The sequence below is a fragment of the Caloenas nicobarica genome, chromosome 5 (genome assembly GCF_036013445.1).
Source record: "Caloenas nicobarica isolate bCalNic1 chromosome 5, bCalNic1.hap1, whole genome shotgun sequence".
Lineage (NCBI taxonomy): Eukaryota > Metazoa > Chordata > Aves > Columbiformes > Columbidae > Caloenas > Caloenas nicobarica.
Genome location: NC_088249.1, coordinates 54,253,665 through 54,277,444, shown reverse-complemented (window position 1 = coordinate 54,277,444; position 23,780 = coordinate 54,253,665). Strand labels below are relative to the sequence as shown.

Genomic DNA, 23,780 nt, shown 5'->3' with positions numbered 1-23,780 from the left:
TGCCCATATGTAATTTTTACAAAAAAGCTTTGAAACTCTGAATGTACAATACCTTAATATTTAGCTCTTTTGCCACAAGACTGGGGTTAAGAGGCAAACGGCATTTGTTCTTCAAGAAAAATAACTGCACGCGCTCCATACCATTCTGCAAGGCAGCCTGCAAACAAACAAAAAAATCAGCACCACTTTCCTAACTGAAGCATCTGCAGAGAACTTCTTATCCTGAAGCCAATGTTTTAACTCCTCAGTGTCAAAGGAATGCTAAAAATTAAAACCACTCTTTTAGCTATTAAAAATAAATAAGCCTAGCAGTACAACACATGACAAGTTTGTGGTTTGGTTTTGAGTGGGTTTTTTTTTGACTGAACCAGATGATAGCATCCCACTCTATCAAACTGTAAATTCATATTAGCACATAAACAGATATCCAGTTCTTTTGCATAATGGGATAATTCTTCAGCAATAGGTTTAAATCCAGCTCCAGTTTATTGTACACAGTCCATCCCAGTTTCTTACCCTATCACCTCACACAATCTTATGTTTCAGATGACAGATTTGACAAAAACATCAAATTCATTAAGCCATTAACTTGTTAAAATGCTGAGCAATAGATTCACAGATTTTCCTATATATTTTATGTAGCACTTTATTGAATTTAGACTAAAGAGACAGTTGAGTGGATTGTTTTGAGGGTATACTCAGTCTAATCACCCCAAATAACATTAAAAATATATACGCACCTGTCGAGCAGATCCACTTGTTTGCTTTACTCTTTCTGCTACCATTCCAAAAAGCTGTACTAGCCTGGTCTGCTTTTCCAGCTCTTCCCTCAGCCTTTTTCCACAGACTGAAAGAAAAGCTCCAAGAATTTGCTCATATCTTACACCAAACTTTGCATCATACAGTGTATCCTTAAGAAGCCTGAAATAAAGGATTTCAGTTAAGTTCTCCTAAGGAAAATACTGCAAACAATGCAATACTAAGACATTAAAACATTTTAATGAATCAGTACCAGTTACAGATATATAGGATATAAAAGGCAAGAAATTTATGCCTCAGAGGCACTGTCTGTTTTTTCATGAAAAAACCCAGGATCTACATTTTGTATACTCTCCACTTTTAACATTCATTTTTATGAACTATGATATTAAGAAAGTATATTCTTCTGGAAATACTGTTCTTACAGTAAACACATTATGTGAACAATGGAACAAAGAACTTCTTACCAATACAGGTAGTGCGCTACTCGAACGCTTCCCAGGGCCCGAGCCAAAAGAAATTTGACAAGAGCACTGTCAAGGTAGGTTTCAAACTTCAATGCCTAAATACAAAGAAAACTAAATAAATTTGGTCTGGATTTCATTTTAGATGAAGACTGAGATTTTATGACTAATGCACAGACAGAATCACCATGAATCCATAGGACACACAGAGAATTATTTACTCAAACTGTTTTCCCTACTATGCATTAAGGTTATTAAGTATAGAGGCATGCAATTGCACTTCTGCTACTAGTAATCAGCAATTTCTTTGGGTTTTCAAGAGCAAAAAAATTCAAAACTTCAGTGTAGGGAGAAAGTCTTACCTGCACAAATTGAGGGAGGAAATCTGTTAACTCATCATCGCTTAATGTCTCTATCCAGTTCACAGCTGTATTTCGAACTTCCTGATCAGCAAACCTAAAAAGTCACCACAAATCCAACATTATGTTTATTCTGTTCACGTAGGATTTTTTTTTTTTTTTTTGAGATCAGTTAGATACAAAGGAACCAATATAAAGTCTTTAACAGCTCAATAGGACCTACAGTTTTGAGGCCCTTCATCAAAGATACAAACATGTGCATGTTTAGGAGAAACATACTAATCTCTCAAAACTTCAGTCTTGATAGCTTGGCTGTATATTTTGCTCTTGTCACAAATTAGATTTCAGAATCCTAACCACATTTGCTATTCTTTCACTACATGACTTGGCTAAGCCCACATGAATAAAGTATGTATTCTTTAAAATTTTAAGGAAATTTAGCTTTTGCTACAAGAAATACAGCAATATTTTCCACAAGAATGCCATTCAGAATCTTCTACTGAAAGAAGTCATTTAATGCACAACACACGCACAGATCTTATTTACATTGTTTTTCTTACTTTGAATCAAGTAGTTCCAGTGCAGCCAAGGGTGATAAAGGAGGCCACTGCTGAAGTAATGAATATATTTCTGGAAGACTTGCCCAGTCCCAGTGAGGGGCACTAACCAATATTTTTGGTAGGCTACTAGTATGACTGTGACAATAATGTCTCTTGTCCCACAAAAATTCTTTATCTTCTTTTGACAGCCTGCAGATGAAAGCATTTTAGTTTATAACATACATTACAGACCATCATCTGTATACACCCAATGCTTCTGGTCATTGTATACATATAGATAATTTAACACACAAAATGGAATGAAATTAAAATGGCTATTTGCTCCACAAAAGTCAAACTGAGAAGCAAAATAAAGCCTCAAACATTATGGAAACAGTTGTTCAAAGTTATAATTTGGGCAGGATAAAAATATATTTTAGTATAATCTGAAGTAAACCAAAATGTTAATGTTAGTTTGGTGCAGATAAGTGGGAAAGGCTGCCAGAAAAGCTTTCATGGTATATGAACAGCCACTGCTGAAACTGCCACTGCTCCCTGCAACTGAAGAACTGTCAAGCAGGAACAGGCATCTGTAACAGGCAGCCAAAAGGCGAGCAACCTTAGAGCAGGAGAATATTATGACACCGGCCATTGAAAAGTACAAGTAAATTCATTAAATCGACATCATTATTTAGCAAGTTTAATTCAATCTCTAGTTTAGGTCTCTGCAGGTCTTCAAAATACACTACAAAATATTGAGGAAATTTAAGAATAAATAAGTATTCCATACCCTAGCCACATATTGTTACATACAAGGAGGCTATAGCTAGAAATAGATGAACATACCCAATAGTGTTATCTTTTGCGAGAATGGCAAGGAGGCGTTCTCTCAATGGTTTTTCTAATGTTTCTATGGAATGATGCACAGTAGTCTTTGCAGCTTGGGGAATTTTGTATTCAATATCAAAAGCATGGGATGGGAAGTCAATCTAAAAAAAAAAAAAAAAAAAGATATGAGAGCTCCCTCTTCCAGCAACCTCAGATGTTTAGATATCTGAACTCTCTAGTTCTACACGAGTAACAATTTTTAGATACTGTTCCCCGAATAATTTTTCATCTCAATTCTTCTACATAAATATGATCCTTAAATGTACAGCAAGCGTGTTGTTGCACAATGCAGTAGCTGGAGTACTACTCAGAAGTGCAGTGAGAATGCTTAGAGTGGAGACTAATCATAGAACTATTAAAATTCACACCAGTTGTTTCAACCCAACCACCAACTCTGACCATGTTTTGGGACTGCTAAGCCATGCCTAACGAGGCACCTTCTCTTCCAAGAGAAATTTGGACTCTGCATTTAGAATGAGAGGTGCTTATGTTCTGCAAAGAAACTGGAATTGCTATTGTTTGGGTCTAGACAAGTCCCATCTCAGAATATACTTCCATAGCCACATTTTCAAAGATGTTCTTTCCCAGTACTGATAGCACATACCACTAAGGCATCTCCAGTTTCTCTTCAAGAGAGTGATTCAATAACTGGCTTGTACATACTTACAGCAGCTTTCCATTCCTTCCCCTTACTGCTTAGAAATGACTACTCTGTACTGGTTTTCAAACATGACTCCACACTATTTACACTCTCCTCAAAATGTTAATTGATCTGTTACCACTCACGTAAGAGTTACAAGTCACAATATTCAAACAAGACAGTCAGATCAAGTCAGAATTATATATAACCTGCAATACTATTCTTTCCATATTTCCTTTCTTACTGGCCATCCCTGACACATGATGTGGATGTGATGAGGTCCAGAGTTGCAAGAGCTTTGTCCCACAAGTTAACAACCTGAGAAAAAAAAGCATGGACAGGTATTAGTGTCATGGTTTACTTCAACAAAATATTAGTAATTAAAGTATTATTTGAAGAAGATCAATGGTCACTACAAGGAAACAATTCCGAAATATTATCGTGGTATACGAGGATAGTTCAAACGGAGTATGTGTTTCTACTGCAGAGATAATTTATCTTATGATGAGTATTTCAACATGTTCAGAAAAGATGACGGGAAATCAAACTGAACTAATCGATTTAGTTCAGATCTTAAAAAACGGAATTATGATCATCAAGTATCAAATGAATTTGTTTCTTTCACTGGATGTCTTCTGTACTTCAAGTCCTTTAAAGCACTGCATGCAACTACTAGGTGGGAAAGGCAGATGAAAGAGTTCAGTGCTGACACAGCTGACCCAGTTAAATTAGCTTCTCTCTAAGGGGGAGCTTCTCAAGGGAGAAAAGGAATACTTTTGCCTCTGAGAAATGAACTGAACACACGCCACTTTCTTATGCTCTCAGAGAAAAAAAAGGCATAGGCACATGAATATTATAGACATTGCTATTTGTCTGGACTTTCCACATTACTAGATTCTGCAAGTATGTACCAGATGACATTTGTATTTGCCAGTTTATTCCCCATATTAATACCATTCCCAATTGTAGTAAGGAACAACTGAGAATATATATAATTGATATATGAAGTATCCTGTTAGGCACAGAAAACTTCTATCAGTCTTTAGAAATCAAAACACAGTCTCAGAAGACTCCTTGAAGGCCAAACCTTTAATATATTTTGAAAGATGTTTTATGGCTTTTATTTGTTTCAAAGAACGAACAGTTCTTTATAAGTAAATATTGATTAACTGGGAGTTCATGATGCCAATAAAAATTCGTAAATCATGTCACTGAAGTATAACCAAACAGCTTGTTGTCTTTAATAATTCTCTGGTTTAATATACTTGCCACAGCTTTCTGTCTCATCCACAAGGTATTTTAAGGCACTCCACACACACTTCATCTAAAGGGATTTTAACTTGACTATAGATTCTTCCAAAGCACATACATGACCTTTTATTCTTCCTATGTTTTAGTTAGCTACAAGTTTTAACCCTTGCATGCTATTGATGCTATTCTCAGCTGTAACAGGAATATTTGGCTAATATCTCTAATTAGCTAGGCCTGGACTTAATCTATGTAGACTGCAAATGGATTAGAGTACTAGCATCTCTACCACTGCCATATACAGGGCATTCAGTAAACCCTGGCACAACACATTCTACTGTAGTGCTCCGCATGAACAGAAAATACAGTTTTCTCCCCAGAATAACACTATGAGAACAAAATGCAGCATGAAGGTAAATTTGCAATTCAAATCAAAAGCTACATTTTTAATCAAATGCTGTGAAATGTGATATTTAGGTAGGAGACTGAAACGTAACATTTAAACAGAAGGCTGAAATAAGCATCATTCTTGAAAAGAAATCCAAGTTTCAGCAGAGACTGAAAGCAGCTGCCAGCCATCTCTGCAATGCAGGAAAGCCTAAACCCTTAATCACCCCAAAGCTGTTGGCATTGTCACCATACAAAAGGGGAAGCGGAACAAGTAGAGCCGCATCTAGAACCAGAGGACGCAAACCACATGGAACAGACATAAGCAACACATAGACGTAACTGTTCAGGAAAGACCCGGCTGTCTTTCTGCAGCCCTGGTTGACAATTAGATAATTTAAGCTTCCAGTAAGACCTACAAGCCAAAGGCACACATAAATAGGAAATATTAATCAAAAATCCTGAAGCTATTCCACAATAGTGTGATCACTTCTGCAACATCATGTCTAATTCTTTCATCCGTGGTTCAACTCAAGTTAATGTCTTACTGAATAGCTACCAAAGTGATGATCGTTTTGGAATACACATCATAATGAAAGTTGCAAGGACAAGGCAACCCAGCAACAGTTAACTGAAGGTACAGCACTACTACTACTACTGAAGCTACAGTTTTAAAACAGTATTGTGATTCTCTTGCGGCTTTTATATTACCACCCTATTATTAGATTTAGGAATTTTTAAAAGTATTAAAAAAAAATCAATATATCCAAAATAAATTCTCCAGTTTGGCTCCTGCATATGTAAACTTATGAAACATATGCAGCATCGAATATTTCGCAGGCAAGGCAAAGATGCCACTAAAGAATAATAGTACTTGGGAATATTTTAGACCTTAAAGGTGTCTCATTTTTAAAAACTGGAGTCATCACCATATTTTGCTCTACAAACAGGACTGGGTTAAGACAAGAGCTATTCTTTCCTGTCTTAAGACAGTTTTAAGGCAAAAGTGCTTTCCCAGTGACATGATAGAAGCATAGCACATTGTTTACCTGCTGTCGGGATTCTGTTTTGGTTTGTATTGCACTGGACACTATTCTTGCTGAATCCAAGGCTTGCTGTGGACACTTTCTTTTGCAAGTTGCATTCTCTGTTACCGTGGCTCATTAACTAGCTTAGAACTGGCTGTTTACACTTCATCTGATAAGCTATGTGAACGCTGGCAGAACTACTCCTAGCCAATGTAACGTACTTTTAAATCTTCTGACACTAGAACTCATGAAACACCACCTACCAAGACCACACTCCTTCAGTAGACGGGGAGGCTTCCAGTGACACCTGCAGACACTGTAACTGCATATGACTTACAGGGCAACACCCAAATGTCAGCGGATTCCTCAAAGGACAACTTGAGTTATGCTTACATACTTAACTGCTGCATACTTACAAACAGGTGCTACTAATGTGACCTCTTGGCATACTTTCCTGCAAATAAAACTGATTTCATCTGAACAATATTCAACTTCCTCCAGCAGGTAAGATTTTTCAGCCAGTTAGATAGAAATACTACACCACAGAACCATGTTTTGTACTCTATTTAACTGAAGATATTATTTCCTTAGCAATATAGTTTACAATTCTTACCTTTATCATAGCCTACTACATTCAGTAGCAAAGAAGCAGTTTCTAGAGTTACGGGAATGGAGTAAGCTTTATATAGAGTAAATCATACTAATAGTCTTACCCATATTTTGGATACTTACCGCCTAAAATCAAAAAGAGGTAGAGAAACCTGACCCAAAATTTCCGGGCCTTTTCTCTGCTTATTTGAGTCAGGAGAACTCCCACTACTTTGATTTAGAATTCCAAACAAAGTCAGACATAAGACTGATTCCAAAGGCAGCTGTGAAATCTGGATGGGGAAAATTATTCTGTAAAATAAAAGGATTGAAATTAAGTCAGAGGACAGACAGTTGTTGGTCAGTTACAGACTTATCCATATAACCAGTTAATGTCTCTTTGCTTCAAAAAGTTAATTAACATTGAAGAACAAGTGTTACATTTCCTTGAAATTTCACTCCACTTCATCTCCCATACCAATAGTTTACAAAACCTGCTAAGTTACACTTCTGCGCTGTAGCCAGATTTGGAACAACACTTTTAAACCTTTGTCTATTAAATCACATTCCTTACACAGAACACCACTGTCCAGCATAACCAGTCTTCCCACTCTACTCACTATGAGAACACATACCATTTCATGTTAGCTGCCTCCTCTCAGATTTAGTGTCGGACAATAGTTTCCCGTTTATTAAGAGCTACTGAAAGCTACACTGAAATGGTACAAAAGCAGCATCCACAAAGAAAGCAGCTGAGTATATGCCTCACTGAGTAAATCAAAGTCAGATTTTTGTTTAGACTGTTTTTACTGCTTAAAGTTTAAATTCGATTTTCTGTAATACACCAAAATACCATTCTATAATAAAAGTTATCAGTGTATTGCTAAGCCAGTTACACTATAAAATACCACAACTATATTAAGCAGCTTATAAGCAAACTAACACATCTTTCACTGTAATACACCAGCACTTGCTAGCAAAAGATCTGACAATTAATCCCTTACATCGTCAGGAGAGAAAAAAAAGTGGTTGGAGTACTCTCTGAAGGTAGGTATTCTAGAACCTGAAACTCTCATTCCTGGTCTAAAATAATTTGTCTCTAGACTTGCAGGGTGTTCCTCAGAGTCTCTCTGACCTTTAAAAAGTGTCAGGAAAATAGACACAGGGCAACACGGAGCTTACCTGAAGCTCCAGTTATGACAGGCTGCCTGATAACTGCGAAGCGGAAAAGAATAAGCTGTGCATAGATAATTAAAATTATTTTCTCCTCTCAGTTATCAGATTCCACCCGCCATCCTGTCCTTATTTCTTCTCTGTATGCCCTCTATTCTTCCGTTCTACCTCTTCCCCTGCCCCAAAAGAAAAACTGTAGTAGCTCAAACCAGACATTCTGATATGCTCGAGACACATACTCTTAAGCACTTACACATTTGCTCTCCTTATAGAAATAATCCAGATTAGATGTTTCGATTCAGATGCAAAGTTGTTACAATGTATTTTTTAAAAAATCAGCATTAATGTTAGTAAAAGTGAGTTGCTTGTCCTTGCTATTTACATAATTTGAGCACTGCTTATAAGCAAACTTAATTCATCCTTCTTTAAGCAGCACAAGCTGTTCCCATTACAAGGAATGCTATGGACCTTCCCAACTCCTTATACTTGTATTAGACAAACACGTTAGCACAGAGCACTTGTTCAGCATTTCCATTCCCACTTTTAAAATGAGTAGTGAAATATAATTTGGAAAAATATTTCTAATTTTGTCAGCAAGCCTCATACGTTGTTCTTTCAACTCTTCAAATGGAATCAGAAGCAAGAACTACTAGAATGACTGTATTCAGAAGCCAGCTAAGTACTAGCTAAAACAAAATATTATCGTGAGTTTTAACATGCTAAAATCACTTACAGTTCATCCCATTTAATCAAGTAGAAGAAGTTCTTGTATGTGCCAACCTTCTTGGACTGAACAGGTTTAAACAGATCTTTTCCATTATGGGTCAGAGAACAAATCAAGTAGTATTTTTCATAGCTAGACAAGGAAAAGAAAGTAAATTAAACAAATCTACAAAAGAATGAATTTTACAATTAATAAGTTACTCACTTTGATATCCAACTAGAAGAAATTCCATGCGCAGCAAATATTGTGAACTGGAGATGTTCTGTGGCAGTCCATGCTTCCTTAGTGCTCCTACTATCCCCTGGAGAAACTGCTACAGAACCGCTACACGAATTCACGTGGAGTTGCAGAAGGGCCTCAACTGCTCTTGTTAACTGGTCTATACTCTCTTTCAGAGGGTTTTCAGGCTGCAGCGAACCTAAATTATAATTTATCTTTAATGCATATCTTCCTAAAACAGCCACCTGAAAGCACTTTTAAAATAAAATTGAAGAACTTTACTCACCAGATGAGCTCTGACTCATGTCATCACCACATTTTAATGATACCTACACAATAAAGTTAGAGAAAATTTCAGTACCAAGAAACCCATATTAATTTTCTGTTGCTCTTCAGTATCTTGCACAGAAATTATGAAACATCTGAATTAGGTCCATGTTTGGATTTATAACACATATCTTTTTACCCAAAGTTCCTCAAGAGTTAACTGACAGCATCACAATTTGCATTACATGCAGCAACTACTCACCAAGTTCAAAAGCTCATCTTTTGTCAAGTCACAACTATTTTGACAGCCTTTATGAACTTCTAAAAGACACAGTACATTGCAATATCGCTCAGGATACTCAAACTTCTCTGGTTAGAGATGAAACTCAGTCAGGGCTGTTATGCATGAAAGCAGAAGCTGTTAGCTCTATTACCCAGTAACTAATGTCTGAACAGTCGTTTTGTGTCTGGCATTTGTTAAGGTATCTTCTGTAAGAGGAGTTACTATAAATTTACGGAATTAAAAAAACCCAAACATTAAACAACTGAGAAACTGAACAGCAAGTACTGTCACTTCACCCTATCTGCTGTGTTTGCTTCTCTGTCTGCTGAACTGGAAGCCTGAACGTGATACAGCATTACAGCAATGTCTAGTCTCAACAAGGACACCGTTGAAGCCTAAAGGTGACAAACAAATAATGAGAATTTACTCCCTTCTAATCAGGAAGGGTTCCATGCCAAATTCAACTTCCAATAAAACTAAAACTTTTAATCAAAACTAAGTTTGTGATTCAAAACCAAAACCCAGTGAATTCCTAATACTTCAGAGAAAGTCTAAGTAGTATGCCACAACTGCTGGAGAAGAATTAAAGCTTTCCTTACATTTTTAGTGTATTAATTGAGTATGTTGTCAACATTGAGTTTTAACTACCAAAAAACTTCACGTTCTTATAAAAAAACACACAGAAACCTGGGGGAGGGGTGATGTGGAATAAAAATCACATCTTTTTCCCCTTTCAGAAAAACTGCTGTATGTCTCCACCATACTTGTCAAGTAGTCCAAGTACTTTTGGATGACAGGATGCCAAACTGTTGAAACAGCACTACACAGGTAATTTTCTACTTGACAATCTACTGGTTTCTTTCACTTCTTGGCCACTTCTTCCAACCACAAAACAGCTACTTTAAGTGGGAAAGAAAAAAAACCAAACACAAAACCAAAAACTTACACAACTTTTAGATGCAACTGGCTTCAATCTTTACAACAATTTCATTGCTGAAAGGATTCCCATATGCCTTCATATACATTGGCTTAAAACATTAATCTTCATCACAGAATTGTGGGATTTTACTAAGAGAAAGTACCTTTTTCAAATTCTACTGGGATAGCATTCTTTTTGGAAGTTATTTTTACACTGTAATCTAATTATTTCTACAGCTTTCTCCTACCAAAAAGTAAACATTGAAGAAATATTTGATACACTGTTTTTCAATAAGTTTTCTTGATATGTCTTCTGCATTTCCCTGCAAGAATTTTAGTTCTCATGACAACTATATTTATTTGGTCCATGCATTTTGCAAGACTTCTGTTCAGTATTACAAATATATCATTGAACTGAAGAAGCTGAAATTGAACAGAACAGCACATGCATCACCAATGTAATAAGGCAGCAGGACAACAGAATTAGCCTTACAAAACGATTTAGCTTTTTTAATTGCACGCTTCTCCATTTAATGACTGTTTTGGACAACACGACTTGAGACCAATTCTACTTAAGTGAACTGTTCGTTGAAAGGCAGTTTGATCATCAAAATCTGCTTAGAGATTTTTATTTTTGTCCATATGCTCAGGAATGCAGAAGCATGAACTGTTAAGAGTTTTAAGATGCCATTGCTATTCACATAAATACTGCACAGAAAATACATGATGTGAATTCCTCCTTTAAGCATAACTGCATTGACTTTAGAGGGTATGAGCTGGCTGTATCTGCTGTGACACAAGTCTGTAGGTTACAGAACCAGAAAACAGGACCCAAAAACTAGTTTTAAAAAAGTCACTATTTAGAACAGGAACGGATTTCAAGAGCAAGTGATAAATGCATTAATGGCAAAGAGATGTTAAAATAAATGGAAGATACTCAGCAAAATAAAAAACCCCACAACCCATAACCCTGATTTAACTGTTGCTAGTACTTGCAACTACCAAAGATTATGAAATAATATTTATCAGTGTTAAACAGCGTATCTCAGAAAGCAATTTATAGTGTGAAAGTTTACCTCAGCATTTTTAATCCTTGGAAGATTAACAGCCCTCCTTAGCTTCTTTACCGATTCCGTTATTGCAGGAGTCTCTACACAATCCAACGTAGAACAGATTTTTCTGACAGTCTTAATTACGTGATCTACTGCTTTATGCCGGTTCTAATGAGGAATGTATGAAAGAATAGATTGATCTGATCACAATTGTGAAACTCACTATTGCTTTATTTTTTTTTTCCAGAATGAATTGCCAAGAAAATGTCGTTATGAGATGCATCTCTCAGTTACATTAAGCTGCAGTGTTTTTGACTAAACAGAAACCTCAGTATTGAGAACTTCCTTATAGCTCAGTTATCAATGCCAAAAACATAGGAGTAGCATGGGTTTTAGAATGGTGTCCTGGGACACATTAGGTGATTTCTAATGATTTTTTTATTAATTTGTAGGCAGACAAGTACTTTCTAATGAGATCTTAAGCTCAAATTCCCTCATGGCATAAAAAAGTGTGGTTCAAAAAAAGGATATTAATTTACTGTGAGGAAGGAATGCTACAGAGGCAGTGTTTCAATTTCAGGCCTCTTAAACACATTACACTTATACTACAGTATGGCTTCCATAATGGAACTTTACTTCACTTTGATGTACTTTTGAAAAAAGTTTGTGACAATTTTTGTCTCTCATATTATTTAATTTAAATGGTTCTTCCAGATGAAGCAACTGCAAGCTGTCATCTTGAAGGAGGAAAGGAAGGGGGATTGTACACTTAACAGGAATCTTTTTTGAAATGAACAGATCAGCTTCTTATCAGAGAATGAAAATGCTCGTAGGCTGCTTAAGACAAAGTTGAGATGCTCCTAATATTCCCTTGAAATAGAAGACATAATTTACATTTAAATAATCCTAGGTTTCTTGATGCCTCTTTTTAATATAAGCAAAATCTTTATCCAATTTTAAAGAACACATGTAGAAAATGAAAAATATTGCTTCAAAAGAACTGTTTACATTTTAAAGGCTTTAACTATAGGTTTCTTTCACAATCACTTATGAGCATTTACAACTAAATAAGAGAGATTAGCGTAACAGCTTCTTGGCAAAATGGAAACTGATTCCCAATCTCCACCCCCCTAGACATATTCTCATAACCTTCCTACAAATGGATAGCAAAGAAGCCATTTGAATAAAAAAGTTTTGGGACTGGGAGTTATCTAGCAACAATTAACTTTGTCCCGGTACAAAAATAACCATAGAAGTCAGAAGACATTGTAAATATTTAATCCATACTTTCAAAGCTAACACTTTTAAGACAACAGCTGTTTTGGCACACGAAAAGCAAAATTTCCACTATTTTTCTCATAGACTCTCAAATTAATCTCAATAAAAAGACAATAGCTAACTTTTAAAGTGTCCAACAATGTTAAGTCAAAGGCTATAAACAAGTTATTTACACATTACCCTGTTTCACTTTGATTAGCAAGCTTCAGCTACTGAATACGTACAGGAGTCCACTTCAGGGAGAAAAAAAAATTTCAAATGCAGCAACTGCTGATATTCAATCCTAATCATCACCACCCACAAGCTACATGTCCCATCCTCCAAAAGACTATAGAAAGAGTAGAACATAAGTCTGAATTGAGATGTTTTGCATTCCTCAGCCTGTGAAACCACTATTAAACAAGCTGAAGCAGCTGCAAGAGCAAAGCAACAAAAACACCATATCAAAGAGCAGTAACATCTTGCTCTTCTATGAAAATATTGTGTTCAAAACTACCCTCGAGAACACGGTGAATCACCATTAAGGGGATTAAATAACATTAATAGAATATGTAAATAGCCGACATCAGCTTGTTCAGAGCTGCACTCCTAGAGAGGCAAACAAATAATAGAAATGAAAAATATTGTAATTAATTCATTCATTTCACAACTGTTCTTATAGAAACTGTTTAAGAAACACAGTTACCTAATGTTTGAGAATTTAAGTCTCCAAGCCACATCACTATCAGGAGTTAAACTAAGTTTTTCCTTTTAGAAATTAGTAAAGCAGGTTATCTTCAGGTAGCTTTTGCACTTGGGAAATTACTCCAAACTACTCCCCATGCAAGCTGTTTTAAGCTACCTATTATACACTAACAGAGACAATGGTTTTGACAGCGTATTTTAACTTAATTCAATCGTGCAGAATAAGATGTTACTACACTTTGTGTAAAACCTACTCGTATGTTCCAAACATGCTTTAGTTATAATTCCCAGTGTGCACAACTCTTACTGCTCACTTTTGTGTAGATTTTTGTCTGTTAACAATATTTCATCCATGGCTGACAAATGACGTAGTCAGGATTCAGACCTTTTCCCTATTCCCCTAAATGAACAGTCTCTTCCAGCGCTTTTGAGGAAAAGGTTATTTTGCACCCCAGGACTTGGAAGATACATTTCTAGTTGTGACAATAAGGTAATAATTAGTTTGCAAGAAAAGCTAGGCAGAAGAGAGAAAAAAAGCAATATAATCCATTATTCCAAATTTACATTGGTCAGCTTATTCAGATCTCAGTTTCCCCAAGAATATCTGCAAGTCTTTTTCCAACTATCTCATTAGTAAACTTTCTCATGCTACCTTTGGTTCATCAATAATTTACAATTTCCTTACCTCATTTCTAAGAGCTATGTTAACTTGCTTGTGATACGCATCAAGAAGCTCTTCAATAGAAGATCTGCAAGAAATTGCAAATATTGAACACAAGTGCATGAAGATAACATAACCTTGGTCAGAAATGCAGCACTGGGCTTGATTACTAAAATAACCACGTAATATTACCTTATAATAGGTTCTCTGAAAGGCTTTTCTACTTTGTAGAGGTGTTTGGTTAGATGTATGGGTGTTCTGTCATCATCTTCCTGCAATAAAATACTAGATATTAAGCCCAGTTCTCACCTTTCTATAGTTCGTAATATTATTTTCAAGTTTAGCACAAATGTTTGCAATATTATTCCAGCTGTAGTACTTAGTCTAGTAAGACAGATGATCCATATTTATTTGCCTTCCAAAAACTTAGTATGTATTTCATTTCCTCTTAGTATAAAAACACAAGTCCCAACACCAATCAGACATATAATTTGTTAATCACATAAAAGGTTACACTTCAGATCGACAAACCCTGACACAAATCCTCAGCCTCTTGAAGATTTATATTGCTGCTGCAGTTTAGGAGGTACTTACTGTTCGTGCCAGGTCTCTGCATATTAGACTATGGGTCAAGAGCTGCAGTTTGATTTCTGTGTCCCACTTCCGACAGTTCTGAATATACTCGTGACTTCCTATGCAGTGCTTACTGTTAAACAAAAGAAAGCTATAGTTACACCAAAAATACGCAGCGTTTTTCAAAAAACTCACATATCTAAGGCAACCTGTTGGCTCAAAATAAGGAAATTGTGAATCAACCTCCACATCATACTTCTTGATCTGATTTTTACTTCTGCAGAAGTTTTAGTGTACTATTACAGATACCTATACTTTTGCTAAAGCTCTGAACTACTGTGGCTAAAAATGAAACCAAATATTCTAACCTTCAAAACTAATGGGGATTTGTAAACCATCAGTTCTGAAAAAAAATAAAACAAAAGGAAAAATGCCACAAAAACCCGGAGATTACTTCAGACTATTAGAACTTATCAGTAGATTTTTTTTTCCTGGTTGCTGGGATTTGAAAAACAGCCGAAAACTACAACATCCATCTACAGAAATGCTATAGAAACCCGCATCTGAAAAAAACTGTTTGCGTTCAACACAACAGATGGCAGATTAGGACAGATTTCTAGGAGACTGTTGAGAACCTACTTTGCTGTATCCCCAAACAACTCAAGAGACTTCTGATCTTTGTGCAAAGTGTGACTCTCCTCCATTTAAGATTTCTGCTTTCCCACATTTAATTGTTAAAGACACACTTTCCAGTAACTGCCATAAAAACCCGTGAGGTTAAATATTAATAAAAAAAGAGTCTGCTTACTTCTGTAAAACTTCTTCTTGGCCACAGACCTTCAGGATGTAGCTGCCAATGTCCACTTCATTCAAGTCATCGTGCACCCAGCAAAGTGCCTGCATTATTATAAGCTCAACAGGGGAACTCACTGTTTAAAGAAATTACATCTGAAAGTTAAATATAAATCTATAGCAAAGGATATTAACTATTGCTCACTCACGAATTGTAGTTTTTGAATGAAATTTACTTTATACCAGTAGGGAAAACTCTTATGCTTCTATAATGTCCTAAATTTTATAGTTTGAAATCTTCACTTCCCCCCCACCTCCTGCCCCAAGAAAGGCATCTTATAAAACCTGTCTGTAGTTTAAGAACTCAATAAAACCTTTTTAAATAAGGATACAGTATAGTCACTCCACCAAAAGTACAAAACCCATCTGCAGTCTGTTTTCCAGGAGTTTTTAAATGAGGATAGCTTTTTATTAAATATAAATTTGACTTATTTAGCAAAGGCTTCAAATAGGTAAGTGACCCCAGAGCTGCTTCAACTTTAAAAATCATTATCTGCAGAGTCCAAGATGGAACTTCCCTATTTGTTCTGCTTTTGAGGGAGTATCAGCTGTAGCAGAGGCAAATCCTACTGAAAGTCCTTTTTTCTTTCTCCCTTCCATGTGTTTAGGGCTGTTTCCACATTGTACAGATCAGATTTCAGTAAGCACCATCAAGACTTTGCAAAAAGCAGCTCCTAACTACTGGTACTTTCACATCAGGTTCCAGACACTTTTTTGAAAACAGTCTCTTTTCCATCCAGCAACTACACAGCAAAAGAAATAATCCCAGTCAAACCCAAAACCTATTCCCACATAGCCACCAGTTGTCACTAATGGAAAATACATGGCTATGTTTTAATACCACAAACGTTTTAAGTAGAAAATGCTCTCCACCCCTCACTCTTGGTTTCTGATCTTCCTCTTTAAATAATCTGCAAACAATGTCACTAAGTGCCTCAAAATTCTGTAAAAAACACTGTATAAAAGAATTTATTTCTTCATCAGTACCTTCAGAGTATTTTTGTTGTTGTTTTTGTCTGAGTTTCTTCCTCCCTCCCCCCAGGGACCTTCCCAATCATCCCAAAACTTTTTTTTTTTTTTTTTAGGAGAGAAATGTTACTACTATGGTAATGCCACAACAATATTTTCCACAAGACAATGCAAGTGCTCCATCTCATTAACAGATGACTAATTATTACAAGCATACAGGTATTTGATAGCATACGAAGAATGAGTATATGTAATTTAAGAACAAAGAATGATAAGAAGTATGAATTCAGAAATGCTATTCAACTCATTATTAAGACTATTTAGGTTGTTATTGATCTAGACTGAAACTGCTGTACTACCTTCAGCAGAAGGTTGATTGGTGGCTGATAGAGAAAAAAGCCGCAGTAAGAGTTTAGGAGCCATAGTCGCAGGCTGCATTGGTAAAGCTCTGCCAGCCCTGCAAAGCCTAGTGGAATAACGCAAAGATAACGTCACCACCTTTTTCCCCACTCTCTGTCTTATTGGAAGACTCGTTTCTTGCTGACACAGAACGCTTGCTCAGGGAGACTTGTACTTCCATGTAAAGCCTCACAAATGAATGCAAAATGAATAGGTATACCCAAATAAGCTCTAAATATCTATTTCCTTCCTGGGTCCTTTCTATACATTGAGTTGTCAGAACACCGAAAGGCTGCAGTTCCTTCTGAGCAGGACTGAAAGCCATACTGAAGTACTTCTAGCATTACAATGCTAAGGTATGCAACAATTTCACCAAGACCAGAAGGAATTAAAGGAAGACAACTGTAGATATGTTTATTACTAGTCACATATGAGTTACAGATAACTGTCACTAACTACAGAAGACAAGTAGTTTAACTGTGATTAGTTTCAGCATCAGAAAAAGGAAGAGAACACAAAGAATAAGATATGTGAGGCTAGAATGCAAAACACATTCCAAGGTATTCACAAAACTTCTAGAAATAAAGAGCTGAAGTCATAGCATTTTGGTTATGGCACAAAAGCCTTTTGTAGGAAAGGATTAAGCCTGTAGCATTAGTAAAGTGTAATCTTAAGTATGAAGAGCAGAAACCCTAGGCTACACTTACAGTCCATCTAGTTTCTTAACAAAAGACTATTAAATCACAGCAGAATAATTATAAGGCACAGCAAATCAATAATGAAAACACTTATTCATTGAGAGTATTTTCCAATAGTGCAGCTAGTTTAAGTGAGTAATAGAGCAACTTCGTCTCTTTTGAGAACAACTCACTGTGAAGCATCTACACTGTTACAGAGAGACCCAAATGATAAGAACACACCACAGCACAGACCCACTATCAGGTGACACAGTCTGGGAATGGGAACCTTCACAGGGGCCAAGAGACTACAGCAGTATAAAGGCTAAAAATTAAGTTGCTCCTGAGGCAACTTCTTATCAGTTAATTTATCACAAAGAACTGCCAGAAGTTGACATCAGAGTTACGGCCTTGAACACAAACATGCTGTGCAGTCTTGCCTGCATGTAGAATATGAATTTATGTGCAAGAACAGGGCAAACCTAGTGGTTCCACCCCAAGCTAATACTCCTGGTTACCCACAAAACTGGGCCAGATAGTTGTGGCACACTGCAACAGTATTTTTTTAGTGTTTGTGTTCATAAGCATATATTGAAGTCAAGTAATAAATGATTTCAGTGTTTATTCTTAAAAGCAAATTGTCTGAATTTTAGATAGCCTGCAAGAGTTTATTTAAACACGTTAATACTGTTGAAATAAAAAAATTAAAAGTTAAGAATCTCAGTCCTGGCGTCATCGTTCTCTAAACTACCACAAAGTAGGTCGAAATCTTGAAAAACTGTTTTAACATTCTCAGCCATGGATCAAATAGTGCTTCTGGTTTGCTTGGCTTTTCTTTTTTAAAAAAAATGTTTCACTTTGTCAGCTTCTAAATATTTTCTGATGGAGGCACTGACCCAGAATTAGGTTCTTTCTTCAGTTACTTTTCCACATTCCCCACAAGCAATCCACATACCTGACACCTAAGGATTACAAAAACTGAAAGCCTTTGGCCTAGACTGAGTGTACAGTCTTAACCCACCATTGCAAGTCTTACAAGCAAGCTCCAATTTAAAAAGCAGAAACATACCATCACATGTAAAAGTTACTGGCTGCTGGAATTCTTCGATTTCTATAGAAACCTTGATACTGGCACTCTCCCCACTTATATTTCTTTGCAGCATGACTGGACTCAGCACAAAGCCTGGATTTGTCTGCTGATTAGTGTAAGGAAACTTGGTCCTCAATCTGTAAGTAGAGAAGGTTTATGAAACATTGCAATGGGTAAGTCTAAGACTAAAGCAAAATATGGTAATAACCACAAACCAGAACAGTAAAGACTACCTTTTGCTCTTTACCTAAACTGTATGTGCAAAACACCAGTTAATTTCTGTACTCTCAACAGAACATTGCCAACAATAATTATACAAGTAGCAGTTAGAGGGGGGGAAAAAAACTCTAGCTTATAATTAGGCAGGTTTTCCACATAGCTTAAAATACTTAATAGGTCAATGCTTACAGGACATACCTAGCTTCTGTCGAAGATAAGCTCTAAACCAGTTTTTAAAAAGCTAATCCATGGCATTTGCTAAAAATAAGTTTTAAAAAGGGTAATTTATTTTATGTATAAAACACCACAGAACTCTTCACATGTTTTAACTTTTGGAAGTATAATCTGAACTTAGACACTATGCAGAAGGTAGTTATTCCAAGCTGTGGAAGTTGAGAAAGAGGCCTAAATTAACAGGCTTTTCTTTAGGACACAAACAATAAAACATTCACCTAGTAATGAACAGACAGTACTTTGATAGCTGCTTTTCATTTTCTGCTGTTTAATGTAGGTAAAATAATTTAACAACTGTCTGCCATCATTAAAGCAGTATTATAGGAGATTAAGAACAGAACTCTTCAATAATAGTCATCTATTTCATTATCTCAATTTCTGAAAACAGCATGAGAGAAAAAACAAAACAAACCCAAAAGGGTATATGACTTCTCACTGGTTTTATGGAGTTTCCTTTTGATTTCATAAACATTCCTGTTTTAAAAAGTAGCTGTTATCCTTCAGATTCAAAGATCTTTATTTTCCACATTAGTTATTGGAGATTGATCTTGAGAAGAAAAAAGGCAAGAACTCTTAGTTTGTCTTCTATAGGAAGCAAGAAAAAAACCCCAAACCACCATACTATCTCATTAAATTATGGCAGTAAGCAAAAAAAAAAAAAATAGGAGGAGTATTCCGGGTTATCAAGTCCCATCTTCTTTGGTATGAACTTTAAGGAACTTCATCACCTGATCAAACCATGAATAAGTTTGAATGTTTTATTTGTTACAGAATTCCAGTTTTGGAAGCAGTAACAATAAGACCATTTCAATGTTAGAAAGCCACTGAGCGACAGGATTTAGTGAGGTGCATCAACTAAGAAAAAGAGGCTTCAAATTCGTTCAAAAGAAATTGCATTTTAAAAATATAGAAGGAAGAGATACAGATATATGGAAATACAGAAAAATTGTCTGAGGATAAAAAAGTTCTATAAAAACAAGGAAAAAAGTGAGAGGAAAGTCGCAGGATCAGAAGAATAAAGAGGAGATATGATAATTCAAAAAATTTCATACTGAACACCTTAGCAATTCCGTTGCATTCTTGGGAAAAAAAAAAGACGACGACAAAACCAGGAAAAAACAGGGATAAGGGAAAAGGATACATACTGAAATCCATCCCCTTGAGCAAAAAAACGGCTCTATCAACCTAACTGAAAATGAGTTATTTAGCTTTTTTTTTTCCTCCTGAAAGCTAATGTGTGTTCAGTAATTTCTTACTTCGTAACTGCTTGAGAAAAAGCTGACAGTTCTTGATTCTGCCCTTCAATTTCTTGGAGAAGCACGTTTTCTGTCAGCATGCCAGTGGTCCCATTGTCTTTCTGCAACTCAAAGATAATACAGTATTTAAATAGCTGCAAACATATTCCTGTGGCCAAAGCCACGTGTAGATGACAGGTTTTCAGGAGTCTGAGGGGTTACTTTTAGTTTTACATCTACTTCTATAAGGAGAAAAAAATGTTTATCATTACCGAATTAAAAAGTTAAGATTTACCAGAGCAGTGATTCCTTTACGGAAGGTAATTCGACAGCATCGTGATCAGTTAAGATTAAGTTGCAAGTATAACAGTTCCTGAGTTCTCAGTGACCTGTTGCATTAGAATTTGGCAAGATTTTGCTGAACCAGAGGAAGACGACAGATAAATACTTTTCCCACCACTTCTGCAGCTCAGCCTTCAGTATAGTCCCCAAAAGAACCATTCCCCATCAGTTCTGCCCATCACTACCTTTTCCTACAAAGCAGGAAAAGATAAATTGTACATTGGAAGGAAATAGCATTCAGAACACTAAACTCAGAACTAACCTCGTGGCATCAAATTACTGCTGTTTTCATCCCTTATGCCATATACACCCACCAGCTGCCAAAAATGTAAACCACAATTTTTGAAGTACTCAATTAAAAAAAAGTTGCTAAAAGAACTGCAGTTTCAAAGAACAAAATCTAATAAACTTAAAAAAAAAAAATCACAAACAAAACTGCAGCAGTTTTTAATACATACTGGTTTCTGGATCAATTCCTAACTGGAATAAACTGATCTTTAAGAGTTTGCTCATGTCCAACCCAGGGTCATTGCACACAAAGGATAAAGCCTTCTGACCAGTCACGTTCGACATCCAGAGCTTCTACAATGCTTATAGAAACCTTTAATCCACATGGAAGTCCAGGAAAAGAGAAAAACAGACTGCACTACAGTGTTTCTGAAAATCACCACAATTTATTCATACTTGAAATAGTGAATAACTACTTAAGTAGTATTTGGGTTGTTATTAGCTGAAAAAGTTGGGCATCTAATTTCAATACAGCATATCAGACAATATAGTCAAAATTAGACTTTTTCAGAAAAGGGGTGAAATCTGTAACATGCAGAGCTAGGGACTGTCAGGTCATTTCCTTTTAGAACTTCTTTTTGCTCAAATCAATTTGTTTAAGCAGCACAGCATAAGCTCACGAGGGATAATATACACAACCCATCAATGCCACTGGAATTGCATTTAAATGTAGTTATTTCAGCTAAAGCACCGGTTTCATGAACACCAATCATTTCAAAAGGATCAATTCTACCCCAAACCGTGGGAAGCAATTAGAGCAGGAAGCTGTAAAGCCACAAAACCTGGAAGGAGATTCAGGAATATGTATCATACGTTAAATTTAAAAAGGTTCTTCTGTTCTAACATCTCAGAGAAGTTCTGTTGTAGAAAAATACTTCTGGGAAACTGCATGAGACCTGCTGACAAACCTGTGCAATTGTATCTAGTACATGCATTCTTTAACTAATTATACAATAACAAAAAATCATACAAGGAAATAGGAAGTAAACATACCAAGTGAAAGGTAAACAACTTTGCTAAAGATTCAAGTAACTGATGGCCAGCACTCAACACAAAACTCAGTAACTTCAAATCAAGAAGCTGGCTATACAAATGTTAAGTTTTCTCTATGTAAGAACACTTTAAAAAATACTACAAATAAGTACTCAAAGCACTTTGCAACTCTAACCAAGGTATAAAAGCAATACACAAGGGGATTACTTAAAGTCACACTAGTGATACAACATTGCCACTTCATGCTATATGACACTTGAATTATTTACAGCAAAATTTGCACGTTATTCTGCTATGAAATTCCCTAAATTTAGGAAACTGCAAGGCATTTCTACACATGGGGTAAACAAATTCCAATGTAATGAGCAAAGGAAACAAAACAACACCAAAAACCCCCACACCACACTCCCCCATAGTCGACCTCAGGGGTGCATTTGGCTATGAAGAAAAGCCTAAAATTAATTCAAATATGCATAGTTGGAAATTACCTCCTGGTGGATAATGAAGAATATCAAATACCTCCTTGCTTTTTTAGTTGAATTTCAATACTATTTTGTATCACTTTCTGGAAGATAATTCAGGAGGACAAGCTTTGATAAACTGAGAAATCTCTTTAAAATCCACTGGATTCAGATGATTAGGGTTTTGAGCAACAAGTAGCATTACTTCCAGATAAACAAATCTAGGAGGAGCCAGGGCTATCAGCCAAACAGGAAAGAACTTGTAAGAAAGGGCTTCAGGCCAAAATAGATAAATAGTTCATAGCAGTACAATCTGCAAAAATAGAAGTTGTCTGCAGATACAATTACTCTTAACAATAAAAAACAAATACCAAACCCAGTGGATTAACAGAAGTCGAGCTAAATTAAATCCCCTGTGTATATAAAACCACAAAACTCTTCAGTTCTGGGAAAGGAAAGGTAAAGACAACAACACCTAGAACAGGACAAAATGATGATTTTTGCCTCTGCTTTCAGAAAGGAGAATGACTAACACTGAAGTATTTAAAGGAAAATAATGAATATATAGATACTTCATCAAACATGAAGCAAAACTCAAAGCAACCTGTTGATTTGAAGGATTAAATATAACATGATAGAATCAAAATATATTACTATAAATTTTAACTAACAGTTTTGTTTAAAGGGGCAGTGAGACTATGAGTTATTCAGGGTAAAAAAAATGATCCAGACTAGTTAGGATGCAAGACTTGAGAATATACTTTCAAGGAAATATATAGCTGGAGGTAAACGGGATAAAATACAAGAGAACTTCCAAAAATAGAGGCTAAAGAACTCAGCTTCCTACTATACCAGATGGAAAATTATTTACACTAGAAAATAAAGTAGCAGCACAGGATGGGCACAAGATAAAGCAAAAGCCACGGGTTATGATCAAAAGATATCCGTTTGAGAGACTCATCTTTAGATCTATTATCTTTGTTAATAACTCAGCACGAGCAGCAGAAACACCTCTGCTGATAATTTACAGTCTTGTATCATCAGCTAACTTTATTATAAAGACTAGAACTGGAGAATTATGCCAAGCCCAGTTAACCACAGAGTGGAGGAACACAAGTAGAAAGTAAATGTCAAACCTTCCATTGGACATTGACTGCAGGAGTCTGCTGTAAACTAAAAATTTGTTTTAAAGAAATGGTAGCTTAAGAAAATGAGATATATTAATTGACTACAGGATATGTGCTATTGTGATGTCATTGTGAATAAAACAAATGCAATAAGAACATATC

The 23,780-nt window shown here is 35.9% G+C and overlaps 1 protein-coding gene across 3 annotated transcripts in view; it reads right to left on the bottom strand.

The window, feature by feature from the left end:
• Nucleotides 1-23,780, bottom strand: part of PIK3C2A (phosphatidylinositol-4-phosphate 3-kinase catalytic subunit type 2 alpha) — a 52,429-nt gene that overhangs the window by 14,483 nt on the left and 14,166 nt on the right. For 2 of the 3 annotated variants that reach the window (XM_065635571.1, XM_065635573.1), the window contains exons 3-20: nucleotides 20,429-20,535; nucleotides 18,699-18,856; nucleotides 15,541-15,661; nucleotides 14,754-14,865; nucleotides 14,352-14,431; nucleotides 14,184-14,247; nucleotides 11,561-11,704; nucleotides 9,303-9,345; nucleotides 9,002-9,215; nucleotides 8,807-8,929; nucleotides 7,045-7,212; nucleotides 3,859-3,967; nucleotides 2,968-3,110; nucleotides 2,143-2,331; nucleotides 1,586-1,679; nucleotides 1,227-1,321; nucleotides 741-921; nucleotides 53-157 (exon numbers count right to left, since the gene is read on the bottom strand). In XM_065635571.1, the coding sequence (XP_065491643.1) occupies nucleotides 53-157; nucleotides 741-921; nucleotides 1,227-1,321; nucleotides 1,586-1,679; nucleotides 2,143-2,331; nucleotides 2,968-3,110; nucleotides 3,859-3,967; nucleotides 7,045-7,212; nucleotides 8,807-8,929; nucleotides 9,002-9,215; nucleotides 9,303-9,345; nucleotides 11,561-11,704; nucleotides 14,184-14,247; nucleotides 14,352-14,431; nucleotides 14,754-14,865; nucleotides 15,541-15,661; nucleotides 18,699-18,856; nucleotides 20,429-20,535 (2,250 nt within the window). The remainder of the gene's footprint in view (nucleotides 1-52; nucleotides 158-740; nucleotides 922-1,226; nucleotides 1,322-1,585; nucleotides 1,680-2,142; nucleotides 2,332-2,967; nucleotides 3,111-3,858; nucleotides 3,968-7,044; nucleotides 7,213-8,806; nucleotides 8,930-9,001; nucleotides 9,216-9,302; nucleotides 9,346-11,560; nucleotides 11,705-14,183; nucleotides 14,248-14,351; nucleotides 14,432-14,753; nucleotides 14,866-15,540; nucleotides 15,662-18,698; nucleotides 18,857-20,428; nucleotides 20,536-23,780) is intronic. The other variant, XM_065635572.1, reaches the window with a different exon arrangement.